Source organism: Bufo bufo, chromosome 7, assembly GCF_905171765.1.
Source record: "Bufo bufo chromosome 7, aBufBuf1.1, whole genome shotgun sequence".
In the NCBI taxonomy this organism is placed as follows: domain Eukaryota; kingdom Metazoa; phylum Chordata; class Amphibia; order Anura; family Bufonidae; genus Bufo; species Bufo bufo.
The window spans coordinates 5,864,482-5,882,907 of NC_053395.1; the positions used below are offsets into that span (position 1 = coordinate 5,864,482).

Below are 18,426 nucleotides of genomic sequence, written 5' to 3' on the forward strand. Positions count from 1 at the left end.
AAGAAAATTATAGGGAGAGAATAGGTAATAGGGAGGGACAGTATAAGAAGATTATAGGGAGATAAAAGACAATAGGGAGGGACAGTATAGGAAGATTATAGGGAGAGAATAGGGGATAGGGAGGGACAGTATAAGAAGATTATAGGGAGAGAATAGGTGATAGGGAGGTATAGTATAAGAAGATTATAGGGAGAGAATAGGTAATAGGGAGGGACAGTATAAGAAGATTATAGAGAGAGAATAGGTGATAGGGAGGGACAGTATAAGAAGATTATAGGGAGAGAATAGTTGATAGGGAGGGACAGTATAAGAAGATTATAGGGAGAGAATAGGTGATAGGGAGGTATAGTATAAGAAGATTATAGGGAGAGAATAGGTAATAGGGAGCGACAGTATAAGAAGATTATACAGAGAGAGAATCGGTGATAGGGAGGGACAGTATAAGAAGATTATAGGGACAGAATAGATGATAGGGAGGGACAGTATACGAAGATTATAGGGAGAGTATAGATAATAGGAAGGGACAGTATAAGAAGATTATAGGGAGAGAATAGGTGATAGGGAGGGACAGTATAAACTATTATAGGGAGAGAATAGGTAATAGGGAGGGACAGTATAAGAAGATTATAGAGAGAGAGAATAGGTGATAGGGAGGGATAGTATAAGAAGATTATAGGGAGAGAATAGGTAATAAAGAAGGGACAGTATAAGAAAATTATAGAGGGAGAATAGGTGATAGGGAGGGATGGTATAAAAAGATTATAGGGAGAGAATAGGTGATAGGGAGGGACAATATAAGTAGATTATAGGGAGAGAATAGGTAATAAAGAAGGGACAGTATAAGAAGATTATAGAGGGAGAATAGGTGATAGGGAGGGACAGTATAAGAAGATTATAGGGAGAGAATAGGTGATAGGGAGGGACAGTATAAGAAGATTATAGGGAGAGAATAGGTGATAGGGAGGGATGGTATAAGAAGATTATAGGGAGAGAATAGGTGATAGGGAGGGATAGTATAAGAAGATTATAGAGAGAGAGAATAGGTAATAGGGAGGGACAGTATAAGAAGATTATAGAGAGAGAGAATAGGTGATAGGGAGGGATAGTATAAGAAGATTATAGGGAGAGAATAGGTAATAAAGAAGGGACAGTATAAGAAAATTATAGAGGGAGAATAGGTGATAGGGAGGGATGGTATAAAAAGATTATAGGGAGAGAATAGGTGATAGGGAGGGACAATATAAGTAGATTATAGGGAGAGAATAGGTAATAAAGAAGGGACAGTATAAGAAGATTATAGAGGGAGAATAGGTGATAGGGAGGGACAGTATAAGAAGATTATAGGGAGAGAATAGGTGATAGGGAGGGATAGTATAAGAAGATTATAGAGAGAGAATAGGTGATAGGGAGGGACAGTATAAGAAGATTATAGAGAGAGAGAATAGGTGATAGGGAGGGATAGTATAAGAAGATTATAGGGAGAGAATAGGTAATAAAGAAGGGACAGTATAAGAAAATTATAGAGGGAGAATAGGTGATAGGGAGGGATGGTATAAAAAGATTATAGGGAGAGAATAGGTGATAGGGAGGGACAATATAAGTAGATTATAGGGAGAGAATAGGTAATAAAGAAGGGACAGTATAAGAAGATTATAGAGGGAGAATAGGTGATAGGGAGGGACAGTATAAGAAGATTATAGGGAGAGAATAGGTGATAGGGAGGGACAGTATAAGAAGATTATAGGGAGAGAATAGGTGATAGGGAGGGATGGTATAAGAAGATTATAGGGAGAGAATAGGTGATAGGGAGGGATAGTATAAGAAGATTATAGGGAGAGAATAGGTAATAAAGAAGGGACAGTATAAGAAAATTATAGGGAGAGAATAGGTAATAGGGAGGGACAGTATAAGAAGATTATAGGGAGATAAAAGACAATAGGGAGGGACAGTATAGGAAGATTATAGGGAGAGAATAGGGGATAGGGAGGGACAGTATAAGAAGATTATAGGGAGAGAATAGGTGATAGGGAGGTATAGTATAAGAAGATTATAGGGAGAGAATAGGTAATAGGGAGGGACAGTATAAGAAGATTATAGAGAGAGAATAGGTGATAGGGAGGGACAGTATAAGAAGATTATAGGGAGAGAATAGTTGATAGGGAGGGACAGTATAAGAAGATTATAGGGAGAGAATAGGTGATAGGGAGGTATAGTATAAGAAGATTATAGGGAGAGAATAGGTAATAGGGAGCGACAGTATAAGAAGATTATACAGAGAGAGAATCGGTGATAGGGAGGGACAGTATAAGAAGATTATAGGGACAGAATAGATGATAGGGAGGGACAGTATACGAAGATTATAGGGAGAGTATAGATAATAGGAAGGGACAGTATAAGAAGATTATAGGGAGAGAATAGGTGATAGGGAGGGACAGTATAAACTATTATAGGGAGAGAATAGGTAATAGGGAGGGACAGTATAAGAAGATTATAGGGAGAGAATAGGGGATAGGGAGGGACAGTATAAGAAGATTATAGGGAGAGTATAGATAATAGGGAGGGACAGTATAAGAAGATTATAGGGGGAGAATCGGTGATCAGGAGGGACAGTTTAAGAATATTTTAAGAAAAATATTGGAGATATATTTGGGAATTTGAAGTATATTAAGGGTAGTAATTAGGAGCAGTGAGTGAAAACTGGTCACTATCAGGTGTATTTGCGGGCAGGCTAATGTCAGCTCAGCTCCTGGCAACTAGTTTTAAATTACAGATTCCTGCAAAAACTGGAAGGCTTATTTTTCTTCCTATCCTCCCACACTAATAACATTCTTGCAAGCACTGAGTAATTTTCTCTTATATATTTTTCTTTTAATAATAATGTGTCAATTATAACGCCATTACCACCATTTTGATCCTCGTGTTACTGAATGCGTTGTACATTGGTGCAAGATAATGGATGGATAGGATACAGCAGTAAAGTTTCATTTCACATCATTAACACAAATTATAACTGTGTTATTGAAGGCAACTGGATCACAGCGTCTAGATCAAAAGACGCTTGTCATTCATCTCTTCAAAAATATTGCATTGTCACACCCCTGTTTTAGTGAATGGGTGTCATTATTTGAAGAAGCGATCAATAATTTGACTGCCATAATAATACATTAATCACTACGCCTGCTAAAATTAGGTCGAATGAGCGGATCTCTGGTTTTGGTATGAATGGGATATCTGACAAGATAAGCATGTATGCGGATGATATTCTTGTCTTTTTGGAGAACTCAACATTACAGCTCCCCTATCTTATGGGCATAATAAATAAGTTTAGCAATATCTCGGGATATAAAGTTAATTGGGCAAAAATAGTACTATTACCACTGGATTAGAAAAATCTACCGAATTCCTTAGGTATTAAGGTATTAAAAAACATGGAATCCATGGATTATTTAGGTATAAAGTTACGTGCAAGTATATTATACTTTGTGAGATTGAATGTAACTCCCTTCATGGTCAGATATAAAAGTAAGCTCCGAATCTGGCAGAAGTTATCTATGGGACAGGCGGATAGAATCGCATTAATCAAAATGATTTTGCTTCCCCAGATTTTGTACATTTTGGCATCATGTCCAGTTTGGATCGAAGATCAGTTTTTCAACTATTTGGAACGATTGCTTAATGACTTAATCTGGGGAAGAAAAAGGGTTAAAATTAAGCAAAAATATCTCTGGTTGGAGGAAGAGGTCCCCTTTTTTCAGGGTTATTATCTAACTGCTCAAGTTCAATGGATAAAGTCAGGGGGAAATAATATAATTGAGTTTCTGGAACGGGGCTTTAATGGCCCAAAATACGGTATATTTAGCATATTGGAGACGGGATTTATCAAAAATAAAAGGTAAAAAATGCCCAGTTTGTCAAATGGTGGATTTGTCGTGGGGAAAGATAAAAAAAAATCTAGGAATCGTTAACACTTAAAATTTTTCGCCTTTGTGGGGTAATAGTAATATTATAGAATTTCAATTAATCACGGATTATAAATATTGGGTAAATCACGGTATTATTTATGCTTCACAATTAATTAAAAGTGGGACAATAAGAACATTAAAGACTTATGCCCCGGAATTAGCACAGATTCAATGAGTCAATATCGGCATTATCAGTTAAAACACGCATTTGATGCCGCACAAAATAGGGACTATTTTATCACAAGAAATCACAAATTTATAGGTGACTATAGCTCAGGTTTATAGGTTAATAAGGAAGGGTTTGGCAAAAACACTAAAGTTTAATAGTGAAGAAAAATGGGCAAAGGATATAGGATCAGATAAAATTGAGTTGGGTAACATTTACAGTAATATTAAAAAGACCACAATATCTAGTAACTTTAGGATTATTTATTTTAATATTATCCACAGAATATATTTGACCCCAACACTATTAAATAAGATCTATAAAGACCGAGAACCAAAATGTTGGAGGTGCAACCAAGAGCCCACTGACTATATCCATATGATATGGTCCTGTCCGAGTATGCAATTGTATTGACGAGGGGTATTCCACTCCTTGAGTGCAGAGTTCTCAGTTTCCCTCCCATATAAACCAGAAGTGGCTCTTCTAGGGTGCTCCCTACCATCAATTAGTGAGAAAACACAGAAAAGTAGTTGGACAAGAGGTTTAATGGTGGCAAGAGTAATAATAGTAAGGGAATGGGGAGCAAAAATATCCCCCAGTATTAAGAAATGGAAAAACCTTTTGGTAAGGACTGAGAGATATGAGCAATATGCAGTAGGCACTGTATGACTCACCCGCCCGCTGGGGAGGCGGGAGGGATGAGCGGGGGGAGGGCCTGGGGTAACTATTGGCAATAACCACCGAGACAACCACTGTGGGGGGGAAGGGAGAAACGGGGAGATAAGTTTGGATTGACAGTTGGAGATCGAGCCCGATTCAATATGGCAGGGAATGGGAAAATTGATGAAGGTCCAAATAATAACAAGATGTTACATTGATCTCTATTCTATTATTTTTATAATGGGACATTTAATGTTTTATTGTGCCTTCCTGTTGACAGAAGTTGTATGGAGGTATTCGGACTCGGCACTGTCAAAACTGTTAATTATTGTAATTCTGTATAAGAAAACTAAATAAAGAAATTAAATTAAAATAAAAAAATCACTATGCCATTATCATAATTGTGTTATTGAAGGTGTTGCACATTGCTGCAAGATAAGGGATACATAGAATACAGCAGCAAACTATAACCCTGTTACTGAAGGCAACGGCATCACAGCACCTATTTCAAAAGATGTTTCTCTACACTGCAAAAAAAATCATTTTCACAATGAGTGTTAGTGAAGGGCCGGTATTACAGCATAACATACAAACATGGTTCACTGCAAAAAGTGTAGATTCTCAATACCAGTGTGCAGTGTGTTTGTAGAAGGGGAGGGGTTCAGGATATTTAATTGAACGTTTGTCTTTAAATTCCAGATAAAATAGTTGCAATGGGGGTTATAGGGGATGGAAGTGGTCTTATTTGTGGTGCGTATACATTTGGGGACTGATCTGAAGTCTGCATTCATTTTAGGGTCTTGTTTGGGGGTCTGTATTAGTTCTTGGGTCTCATGTGGGGCTATATTATAAAGGGAGTGTACAGCCAAGTGAAATTTTATTTTTGAAAACTGATTTGAAGGCTACAAAAAAGTAGTGATAGCTGTCTCATCCCACTGTTCTCACCACTAGTGGAGCTCTTGGTGTTATTCCTGGGCATGGACATCTAAGTTGAATCTCAGGAGCGGTGAGTGTGACACATGTATGTGCTGTACAGCAGGGATCCTGGGTGGCCGGTGAGTACTGCATGTCACTGCTGTGTATGCAGCTACATTGTATTGAAATTATTTTGGCCCCTCTCGCACTCTCAGGTTTGTGTCGTGTGTCTGCACATTTAGTGTAATCTGCCTGTTTGTGGTCATCACATACATTTATACTGCTGTGAACTGGGAAGCTAATAAACCTGTTGCTGCTGTTTCACATCTTTTCTATTTATAAAAAAAAATCATTTAAAATTTGTTGCAATTAAAGTGATAGAAATAATTGACCTTGAGCTGTATGGTAGGGCTGCCATCTGATCCTTCTGTGGAGCTTTCCGCCAAATCAGAACTTTCAGTGGGACATTCCTGGATGAAGAGATATACCTGGAAGACAAGCACATTACTTCACGATTCTATCCAGATTTATGTGGTAATTCAATCAACTGTGGAGTCAATGACCCAAACTTCCATCTTCTCTACTTTTACACACTTTAAGACTTCAGATTTGGCTGCTTTATAAATGAATAAAAGGGGCGGACTGGCCATACAGAGATTTCCTGGCTGGCCGATGCCCAAGGCCCTCTTCATGGCTGTCAGCCAGGTACCTGATGATTTGATGGACTAAGCATTAATAAATGCCGGGAGCATCAGGTCCTTATCCACCTGGCCGAGGGCCACAGAGGGCATCTTGAACTCACCTGTTTCACCAGCCTCAGGTCGGTGATACAGTTGAATACTGCAGTGAGGGCGGTGGTATTTTGTGCTGAACTGTGGTATTTCCTACTGCTGTGGCAGTATTTTGTGCTGCACTACAGTATTGCTGCCCCACTGTGAGAATCATTTTATATTAAGAAGATAGATTACTTATACTAGATAGATTTTTATACTAAGAAGACTAATTAACTGTCTGCATTTAATATTTTGTTAGAATCAGCAATATATATATATATTCAAGGATAAGCAGGAAGCCGTCTGTAACCACAGGTGTTGTTTAAGGCCATCAGAAGAAAAACTTCTTTGTTTATCATTATTTCCTTATATGAAATCCTGCAGATTTGCCTTAACAATAATCATGTAAGAAAACACCCATATAAGCGATGTGTTCATGCTATGCTTCAGACAGCTCTACTGCAATGATGACTTGTCTCCTTGTGCAAGAAAATAAACAACTTGACTGCAACTAAACTGCTCCTCGAGTGGGAATTTTCTTAGCACCCACCTACTTGCTTTGGTCCTGCCTACTTGTGTTGTCCCACCTTCTGTCAGTTTGGACCCTTCAACAATATAAGGCCATTTTTTTTTTCCAGGGCCACTCTAATTTCACAACCTGACAATGAGCAAAAACATTTGCTTCAGTAAAATCCTGGTGGCATCTGGCTCTTCTGTATTTTCATCACCATCATAGTCATCTTATTTTGAAACATTTCTTCCAACTCAACCTAAATCTGATGCTAACTACGACTCCACAGCCCCAATCACAAGAGGACAATGATATCACCTCAGTCTAGTGGATGAACCTCGCCCATCCAAGAAGATGCCTTCTTCTCTACATACAACTCATCTACAGCCTCTACGGCTCATCAGTGCAGTCCAACACCCACAGCTCAAATATCGGAGAGAAAAACTAAAATGAATGGCCTTCACTGATGAGACTGGTAGCATGGGAGGATCATAACAATCCTGTATCTACAATCCATTAGATTGTGCATTAGACCAGTAGATAATTGTCAATGTCTCAATGTGGGTTCCATGTTGCTCACTGTTGTGCTCTGGCGTACTGGCTGTGGTTATTGCCATGTATGACGGTTGCCAGGGGCGACATGTAGTTTTGGTAGCCTGTGTGCGTGCTGCTCCTTGTATGCTTGTTCCTTTCCCTGTCTGGTTCTTGTGGGGTTAAGATCTTCGTTTGGCTGTGGTCTCTAGGTGCTATTTAATCCACTGGCTGTAGGCCAGGGTGTTAGTTGTTCTGCAGCCTTGTTGGGTGCTGGAGCTATGCACCTTACCTTGGTTTCCTTCTGCCCATTCTTTGTGGCTACCTAGTAAGACATCAAGGTCATCTGGTCTTCCTGCCTTTTCCTGGTTCTATGTCCAGGTTGGGGTCTCTGTTCCAGTTTAGTGTTTGGTTTGTGACTGCCATGAGTCATCTTGCATGGAGTCTAAACATTCCCCTGTCTGTGCCTTTGCTGAGAGGGCTTCTGGGTTCTCCGGAGGGAGGACATCGAGTCTGTGAGCAGCTCTGCCTCAGACCACCATGCATCCGCTTAAGCTAAGTTCATCCCTACCATCTGGGGCTCTGTGAAGAACAGGGCTTACTGGGGTTCTGCTCTCTGGGTTTGGCCCCAAGTAAAACTATCCAATGGCTCTAATAACCAATTCACAATATTTCTTACTACCACAAGATCCTCTCTTTATGCACCATTTTCTGACAAGGTCAAACATTTAGTTTCCAGTGTTCTGCTCACACCAGCTTATGTTAGATCTATTATAAACTGTAGATACTGGATTTACCCATCATGTATCCTATAGGCACAGAAGCCAGGAGCTCAGTGTGAGCAGAGCTGTGTCTGGATTTGGGAACATCACGCTCCTTCGGTCTGACAGACTATGAACATCTCAAGCTGAGTTCATCGTACCTCGAGAAGATCCACTTCTGTCATTTTGAGAGTTTTATTAACATTGAAGATCTGGAAAAGATAAAAAGAATATATAAAAATTCAAAATCAGAGCAGAACAATCTGGGTGTAGACCCCCAACCAAATGGGAAAACTCTGTTACTGGAAACCCCTCATCCTGAATTGTGCAGCAGATTTGACGCTTTTCATGGGTCTATTGACTGCACGGTTGGGATTACAGAGGATGATGATAAACTCCAGAGAAGGTGGTAAGCTCAGATTATGATGATGAAATCTCTTTTACAAGGGCCAATGATCCAGCAGATGAGCTTTCATAACAGCACTCCACCCTAATCATTGTCCAGTGTGATCAGCCAACTGGATTGTTATCGTGAGAAAATAAATGTTCTCTCATATTTCTTTGTAGACTGGGCTGTGCTGCCGAGATAATGTAAAGTGTGTAGGGGATAAATGATTGGAGCAAAAATTCTTCATCTCCATTGTTTGCCGAGCAGTTATGGTCCCACAGTCTGGCCTAAGAGTTAATAGGCTGATATGTAATTGATCCTTATCTATGTAGACATTACTGGGGTTGCTTGTGGTTTTGGGCAGACAAAACAATCAACAAGTCTAATCAGTGGAATCCTTCATCTGCTTTCACACTGAGTACCTCTCATTGCGGTAAGATAAGTACAATATAAAATCTAATGTATAACACTTAATGTATGTGTGTGTGTGTCCACTAAAGGAATCCGCACCGTCACATTTACAATCACGACATTTGGCACACAGGTACATCAGGTATCAGGGAAGGTTTTAGACCGGGTCTCATCCTTTAAGTTTCAGCTTTGCAACCATACATCCTGAGATATTCCCAAAAAAGGCATTAGCCAATAGAAGCCTGGTCACATGACCCTTATCAGCCAATAGAAGCTCGCAGGCCCTTAGTCTCCACATACCAGGTTTCCATAACAACCCAGCCATTTTTCTGTAAGTCAGCTTTAAAGGGGCAGGGCGATGTGGATGACACTGTTAGGGGAGCGGCGTGCTGTGGAGTTCACAGTTCAGGGGCAGGTAGGGTGGCCATTCAGGCCGCCCTCAAAAGATAGACTTAAAAACCCTGACCTGGCCCCACTAAGCCATGCCCCCTCCCACTTCACAGCCGACAGGGATTGAAAAAATGAAGGTAAAAATTAACTTCTGTAAGCTGCAGGGGATCGAGGGAGGGTGACTTTCTCCCTGCAGCTCATGCACAGACAGCACAGTGCTACTTCCTGAGCATGAGCTGTTCAAAAGGACATCCCTGTGTCCGTCCAGGCCCTGCGCTGGGTGGAGGACAGGGAGTCTGAAAGCCGGACTGTCCTGCCTAATACCGGACCTCTGGCCATCCTAAAGGCAGGCTGCTGTGGCGGTCACACTTATGGGGATGGTCCGCTACGAAGGTCAGTGTTAAGGGGCAGATTGCTGTAGAGGCCACTGTTAAGGGGGCGGGCGGGGTGTTGTGAAAATCACTGTTAATGAGAAGGGGTACTGTGGAGGTCACTAATAAAGGGGCAGCTACTGTGGAGGTCACTGTTAAGGGGGCAGGAAGCTGTGGAGGTCACTGTTAAGGGGCAGGAAGCTGTGGAGGTCAGTGTTAAGGGGCGGGGTGCTGTAGAGGTCACTGTTAAGGGGGCAGTTGTTGAAATCACTGTTAAGGAGGAGTACTGTGGAGGTCACTGTTAAAGGTGGGCACTGCGGATGTTACTGTTAAGGGGGCAGGCCGCTGTGGAGGTAACTGATAAGGAAGGAGGGGACTGTGGAGGCCTCTATTAATGGGGCAGCGGGCTACTGTGAGGTCACTGTTAAGGCAGCGGGGTACAGTGAGGCCACTTTTAAGGGGGCCGGGAATGGTGGAGGTCACATTTAAGGGGACTATAACCTATGGTCAGTTTTAAGGGGCAGATTGCTCTAGATGGCACAGTTAAGGGAGCGGGGTGTTGTGGAAATCACTGTTAAGGAGACGGGGTACTGTGGAGGTCACAAATAAAGGGGCAGCTACTGTGGAGGTCACTGTTAAGGGGGCGGGATGCTGTGGAGGTCACTGTTATAGTGGATACTGTCTAAATCTTTTAATGACACACACAAACGTTAAATGAAATAGATGAAATATACCCGTGAGAAGCTAGTATAATATACTATAATATAATAGTACAGTAGGTTGGGCATTAAATTATACTACAAAGCAGTATACACGGAACTACAGTCAGGTCCATAAATATTGGGACATGGACACAATTCTAATATTTTTGGCTCTATACACCACCACAATGGATTTGAAATGAAATGAACAAGATGTGCTTTACCTGCAGATTGTCAGCTTTAATTTGAGAGTGTAACGGATCTCCTAGCACCCCGACCGGGTACCTCCGTTGATAGATGCTCCTAGTGCTTCCCGAGATCTCCAAGCACTCCACTTGACACCGTATGCACTGCAGACCCCACGAACCGCCGAAGCTTGGTTGAGGTCTCACCGTCTCCTACCCACCCTGGACCTATGACATGGCTCCAGGCTCCAGTGGGTGAACCTCTCCTACATCCAGAGAGCAGGAACAGCTCTTACAAGAGCTAGTAGTAAAGCCAGGGGAGTATAGCAAATCTTCAGCGTATAGCAATCCCCCAGTGTTGATCAGTTACCCAAACATCAGCCTCAACATGATAAAGGGTAAAACAGGAACACTTTATTGAGGGCTACCTGCCCGTATTTATGCAGGTCCCCATCTGGTGGACACGCCCCTAGGGGACCAGAAGGAAGACTGTGACACAGGACAGATATGCAGCAATTCAGGATACACAGACACAATACATCCCCACAATGCATCATGGTTTCCTCCTCTCTGCCCTGGAGACACCCGAAGAGTAATCCAATTATCTCTCAAGACAAAGGGAAATCGCCAATACACATGTGGGGACAACAGGACAGAAATCACCATTTAAACATACAATGTCACAACCCTTACAGTAAACACAGACATTTAACATATCCCCAGATAGCTCAAGTCTGAGTGCATATTATTTGGTGAATGCACTCAGACTACACGAATACAATAAAATTTGCTATCTGGGTACCCTCACATAACAAAATACAATTCCAAAGACAGATTTAAGCTGTGCGGCCGGTCTGTCTTCTCCTTTAAAGTTAGTATGGGCCATAATCCTGATGCAAGACGCTGGTAGCCAGGCCCCTCCGAAACCCAGTGGCGAGGTTGGTTTCGCCACAGAGGGTATTTACATCCAAATCAGGTGAACGGTGCAGGAATTACAGCAGTTTGCATATGTGCCTTCCACTTGTTAAGGGATCAAAAGTAATAGGACAGAACAATAATCATAAATCAAACTTTCACTTTTTAATACTTGGTTGCAAATCTTTTGCAGTCAATTACAGCCTGAAGTCTGGAACGCATAGACATCACCAGACGCTGGGTTTCATCCCTGGTGATGCTCTGCCAGGCCTCTACTGCAACTGTCTTCAGTTCCTGGTGTCCTTAGGCCATTTTCCCTTCAGTTTTGTCTTCAGCAAGTGAAATGCATGCTCAATCGGATTCAGGTCCGGTGATTGACTTGGCCATTGCAGAACATTCCACTTCTTTCCCTTAAAAAACTTTTTGGTTGCTTTTGCAGTATGCTTTGGGTCATTGTCCATCTGCACTATGAAGCGCCGTCCAATGAGTTCTGAAGCATTCGGCTGAATATGAGCAGATAATATTGCCCGAAACACTTCAGAATTCATCCTGCTGCTTTTGTCAGCAGTCACATCATCAATAAATATAAGAGAACCAGTTCCATTGGCAGCCATACATGCCCACACCATGACACTACCACCACCATGCTTCACTGATGAGGTGGTATGCTTAGGATCATGAGCAGTTCCTTTCCTTCTCCATACTCTTCTCTTCCCATCACTCTGGTACAAGTTGTTCTTGGTCTCATCTGTCCCTAGGATGTTGTTCCAGAACTGTGAAGGCTTTTTTAGATGTCGTTTGGAAAACTCTAATCTGGCCTTCCTGTTTTTGAGGCTCACCAATGGTTGACATCTTGTGGTGAACCCTCTGTATTCACTCTGGTGAAGTCTTCTCTTGATTGTTGACTTTGACACACATACACCTACCTCCTGGAGAGTGTTCTTGATCTGGCCAACTGTTGTGAAGGGTGTTTTCTTCACCAGGGAAAGAATTCTTCGGTCATCCACCACAGTTGTTTTCCATGGTCTTCCGGGTCTTTTGGTGTTGCTGAGCTCACCAATGCGTTCCTTCTTTTTAAGAATGTTCCAAACAGTTGTTTTGGCGAGGCCTAATGTTTTTGCTATCTCTCTGATGGGTTTGTTGTATTTTTTCAGCCTAATGATGGCTTGCTTCACTGATAGTGACAGCTCTTTGGATCTCATCTTGAGAGTTGACAGCAACAGATTCCAAATGCAAATAGCAGACTGGAAATGACCTCTGACCTTTTATCTGCTCATTGTAATTGGGATAATGAGGGAATAACACACACCTGCCCATGGAACAGCCGAGAAGCCATTACTTTTGGTCCCTTAACAAGTGGGAGGCACATATGCAAACTGCTGTAATTCCTGCACCGTTCACCTGATTTGGATGTAAATACCCTCAAATTAAAGCCGACAGTCTGCAGGTAAAGCACATCTTGTTTGTTTCATTTCAAATCCATTGTGGTGGTGTATAGAGCCATAAATGTTAGAATTGTGTCCATGTCCCAATATTTATGAACCTGACTGTATGGAAAGTTTCTCCACTGAGGATCTGTGTACACATTTCCAGTGGGCTATGATCAGATTCATGATATTTGGGTTCTTCAGGGGCTTCCTCATGGTAAGAATCATCGATCATATAGTAATCGGTGGGTGGGAGAGGTGCCATTACCATCCATGAGGCAAATTAGTTACAGCAATGAAAACAATGAAAATCCAGAATGTCCAGTGACCTATACAACAAAGATAAAGGTATAAAATGTAGACAGTACCAGATAGGAGCTGAGAAACATGGATAAGGCTGATAACTTATAGCTGGCCTCAGGGTCCCTCTCAGTATCTAATGATCCCTCTGTGTCCAGGACAAAGACGGCCATCTGTAAAAGAAGATTACTGCAGTTATAGTTCTAGTAAAGGTAAGATTGCCATATTGTTGGGGTATCGCGTGTGGTTATCCAGAAGTCCACCAGTGCACCAACTAAGATTTATCATGGGGCATGAAGGAAGAGTCAAAGGACAGAGATGAGCTTATTATCCTCTGACTGCAGAATAATAGCATGATTAGGCACCAAGCCCACAAGTTCCCAGAGGTCAGGAGCATTTACTGATCACTGTGGATGATGGAAGGACAGTGAGAAGCAAAAATAGCAAATAGAAGGGAACCAAGGAAAGGAGAAAGTGACACAAGGGGTAGGGTGAAACACTACACAACCCAGGTTTTATGCTTCCCAATGGTTACTTGGTTCCACCTCTGTGGTTTTCTCCATCTTTTGCTGTTTGCACTTGTTCTTTGTTGTTCAGGATAAATTATAAACTTCACTTGTTAAAAACTCAATTGTTTGCACTCTCTGGGGTCAATTATTCTTCTCAAAGAGATGTCAGCAACTCCAAATCTGAAGAGTATCAATGCTTCTCCTGGCCCACTAGTTACTGATGCAGCTTCTAGATAAGAACCTGTGTTCATCCATAAGAATGATGACATTTGAAGGTCTTCTCTTCATGCTTCTTCGTATCAGGTGAATATTTCATGGCTGACAGGTCTTTTATTGCTAACAATAAATTCCAACAAATGAAGAATTTCAATCTTCATCTTTGGCATCAATAGTCAAATAAACTGGAGTCTAGAGCCGAGCATTTCAATTCTAAATTAATCAAATTCATTGTGAATTTCCCCAAAATTCTGCTTCCAAACAAAGCTGATGTTTTGTCAATTTAATTTGGACAAATCAGACATAATGGTGGCAGCCACTTTACATATCAAATTCAGAAGACTAGTAAGGGGAACAGGGTAGTGAAAATGTAGAGGATGTAGGAGGATGCCATGACCTTGGGTGAGGACCTGGCTGGTGGGGGTGCCCTTAATGCTTTGCCTTATGGGCCAATCAGGAGGGAGGATATAGATGTTATTAGACTCTGTAAGGTGCCAAAAAGAGATTTGAGCTCAGTTACTGATATGATGAGCAGGGGTGCACCACCAATGAGGCCAGGTGAGGCCATCGCCTCAGGCAGCACCAGGTAGAGGAGCAAGAGGGGGGCAGCAGAAGGGCCATGGGCAATGAGCGCTTTAATTGTGGTAAAGGGATTAGGTTAAGAAATTTGCATGGGGGGGTGGGCGCCATTTCAGTTTTCGCCTCAGGCAGCAGACAGGCTCGGTGCACCCCTGATGATGACACATGTCAGTCACAGACACAGCAATTACAAACACAAGCCAGCCATTTTAGGGTTGCACAGGGACAGTGTGAGGATCAGAAAAAGGTAGATTTAGCCAGGTAGATTGAACTACAAGGTAGAAAGTCAGGTTTTATTATTAGGGACAGGAAGAGTCCATTAGTATACCACGTGTCATACAGACTCTGCTGCACTGCATTCCAGTTTTTAACCCGTAGGATATAAGCGCCGTATATGTACGGCGCTGAAAACTGGGACAGAAATCCTAGCTCCGTACAGCTACGATGCTCTGCGCCCACCCGATCAGCTGCAGGGGTCCGACAGTCACAGATAGCCGGACCCCAGCTGTATGTGCCGGCATCGGTGAAAACACCAATGCCGGCACATTAACACTTGCAATGCCGCTGCCAGAGCTGACCGCGGCACGTGCAGTATCCTCAAAAAGTCATACGCACCCCAAAATAGTACCAATCAAACTGTCACCTCATCCCACAAAAAATGACACCCTACCTAGGATAATCGCCCAGAAAATAAAAAAAATAAGGCTCTAAGACTATGGAGACACTGAAACTTTTTTTTTTTGTTTCAAAAATGATATTGTGTAAAACTTAAATAAATAAAAGAAAGTATACATATTAGGTATCGCCACGTCCATAACAATCTGCTCTATAAAAATATCATAGGACCTCAGATGAACACCATAAAAAATTAAATAAAAACGTGTCAAAAAAGCCTTTTTTTTCACCTTACATCTCAAAAAGTGTAATACCAAGCGATCAAAAAGTCATACGCACCCCAAAATAGTACCAATCAAACATTAATCTCATCTTGCAAAAAATGAGACTCCATCTAAGACAATCTAAAACATAAAAAACTATGGCTCTCAGAATATGGAGACACTGAAACATGATTGTGTAAAACTTAAATAAATAAAAAAATTATACATATTAGGTATCGCCGCATCCGTACGAACCTGCTGTATAAAAATATCACATGACCTAAACCCTTAGGTAAACACTGTAAAAAAAATAAAAATAAAAAGGGGGTCAAAAAAGCATTAAAAAATGTAAAACTAAAACAAACAACCAAAAAATGTCATATTTCATAGTCATATTTGGTATTGTCACAACCGTAACAACCTGCTCTATAAAAATACCACATGATCTAACCTGTAAGATGAACGTTGTAAATAACAAAAATAAAACCGTTGCCAAAACAGCTATTTTTTGTTAGCTTGCCTCACAAAAAGTGTAATATAGAGCAACCAAAAAGCATATGTACACTAAAATAGGACCAACAAAACTGCCACCTTATCCCGTAGTTTCCAAAATGGGTCACTTTTTTGGAGTTTCTATACTAGGGGTGCATCAGGGGGTCTTCAAATGTGACATGGCAGCTTAAAATTATCCTAGTGAAATCTGCCTTTCAAAAAACATATGGCGTTCCTTTCCTTCTGTGCCCTGCCATGTGCCTGTACAGCAGTTTACTACCACATGTGGGGTGTTTCTGTAAACTACAGAATAAGGGTAATAAATATTGTTTTGTTTGTCTGTTAACCCTTGCTTTGTTAGTGGACAAAATGGATTAAAATGGAAAATCTGCCAAAAAAGTGAAATTCTGAAATTGAATCTACATTTTCTTTTAATTCTTTAAAGAGTTAACAAAGTTTGTAAAATCAGTTTTGAATACCTTGTGGGTGTAGTTTCTAAAATTTTAGTGACTTCAAGATTTGCTTCTAAACTTCTAAGCCTTCTAATGTCCCAAAAAAAGAAAATGTAATTTACAAAATGATCCAAACATGAAGTAGACATATGGGGAATGTAAAGTAATAACTATTTTAGGAGGTATCACTATCTGTTTTAAAAACAGAGAAATAGAAATTTAGAAAATTGAGAGTTTTTCAAAATTTTTGGTGAATTTGGTATTTTTTTATAGATAAAAATGAAATATTTTGACTCAAATTTATCACTGTCATGAAGTATAATGTGTGATGAGAAAGAAATCTCAGAATGGCTTGGATAAGCAAAAACGTTCCAAAGTTATTACCACAAAAATAGGCCTGGGATTTAAGGTGAAAAGTGTATCGCTAGTGAAGGGGTTAAAGAGACAGTCTAAATAATATAAAAACCTAAGTCTACTGGCTACTGATATTTTAAGCATCATAGTTGTATCGAACACTGTGCAAATGTGCCTTTTTTCCCCAATGGACATTTTCTAGAGTTAATAAATGTATAATAAGCGTATTTTACTGTATATTTTACTGTATATTTTAGTGTATATGTTGCCAAAGTCTTTGTGCAAATGCACCTTTTGTTTCTATAAAACCTATTGCAAAACCTCTACAGTTAATAAGTGTAAAATAAGCAGATTCTACTGCATCACCGGCAGGCATCTGCCCCCAATAAGGACAATTTTTGGGATATTTTTATTTTATTTTAATAAAAAGTATGACAAGTCCGACACAACATTAACACCGTCAAACATGCCTTTACTCATAGCTATATACAGTGGGATGCGAAAGTTTGGGCAACCTTGTTAATCGTCATGATTTTCCTGTATAAATCGTTGGTTGTTACGATAAAAAAAAATGTCAGTTAAATATATCATATAGGAGACACACACAGTGATATTTGAGAAGTGAAATGAAGTTTATTGGATTTACAGAAAGTCTGCTATAATTGTTTAAACAAAATTAGGCAGGGGCATAAATTTGGGCACCACAAAAAAGAAATGAAATCAATATTTAGTAGATCCTCCTTTTATAGAAATTACAGCCTCTAAACGCTTCCTGTAGGTTCCAATGAGAGTCTGGATTCTGGTTGAAGGGATTTTGGACCATTCCTCTTTACAAAACCTCTTTAGTTCATTCAGGTTTGATGGCTTCCAAGCATGGACAGCTCTCTTTATATTCAGGTCTGGGGACTGAGATGGCCATTCCAGAACGTTGTACTTGTTCCTCTGCATAAATGCCTTAGTGGATTTTGAGCAGTGTTTAGGGTCGTTGTCTTGTTGAAAGATCCAGCCCCGGCGCAGCTTCAGCTTTGTCACTGATTCCTGGACATTGGTCTCCAGAATCTGCTGATACTGAGTGGAATCCATGCGTCCCTCAACTTTGACCAGATTCCCAGTCCCTGCACTGGCCACACAGCCCCACAGCATGATGGAACCACCACCATACTTTACTGTAGGTAGCAGGTGTTTTTCTTGGAATGCTGTGTTCTTTTTCCTCCATGCATAACGCCCCTTGTTATGGCCAAATAACTGAATTTTAGTTTCCTCAGTCCACAGCACCTTATTCCACAATGAAGCTGGCTTGTCCAAATGTGCTTTAGCCCACCTCAAGCGGAGAAAAGGCTTCCTCTGCATCGCTCTCGCATACGGCATCTCCTTGTGTAAAGTGCGCCGAATGGTTGAACGATGCACAGTGACTCCATCTGCAGCAAGATGATGTTGTAGGTCTTTGGTGCTGGTCTGTGGGTTGACTCGGACTGTTCTCACCATTCGTCGCTTCTGTCTATCTGAGGTTTTTCTTGGTCTGCCACTTCGAGCCTTAACTTGAACTGAGCCTGTGGTCTTCCATCTCCTCAATATGTTC

General features: G+C 41.0%; 1 protein-coding gene across 1 annotated transcript in view; it reads right to left on the reverse strand.

Moving 5' to 3' along the window:
- Nucleotides 1-18,426, reverse strand: part of LOC121008435 (RING finger protein 112-like) — a 112,141-nt gene that overhangs the window by 62,041 nt on the left and 31,674 nt on the right. Inside the window, exons 6-8 of the mRNA XM_040440981.1 lie at nucleotides 13,436-13,540; nucleotides 8,441-8,491; nucleotides 6,096-6,191 (exon numbers count right to left, since the gene is read on the reverse strand). Of these exons, the coding sequence (XP_040296915.1) occupies nucleotides 6,096-6,191; nucleotides 8,441-8,491; nucleotides 13,436-13,540 (252 nt within the window). The remainder of the gene's footprint in view (nucleotides 1-6,095; nucleotides 6,192-8,440; nucleotides 8,492-13,435; nucleotides 13,541-18,426) is intronic.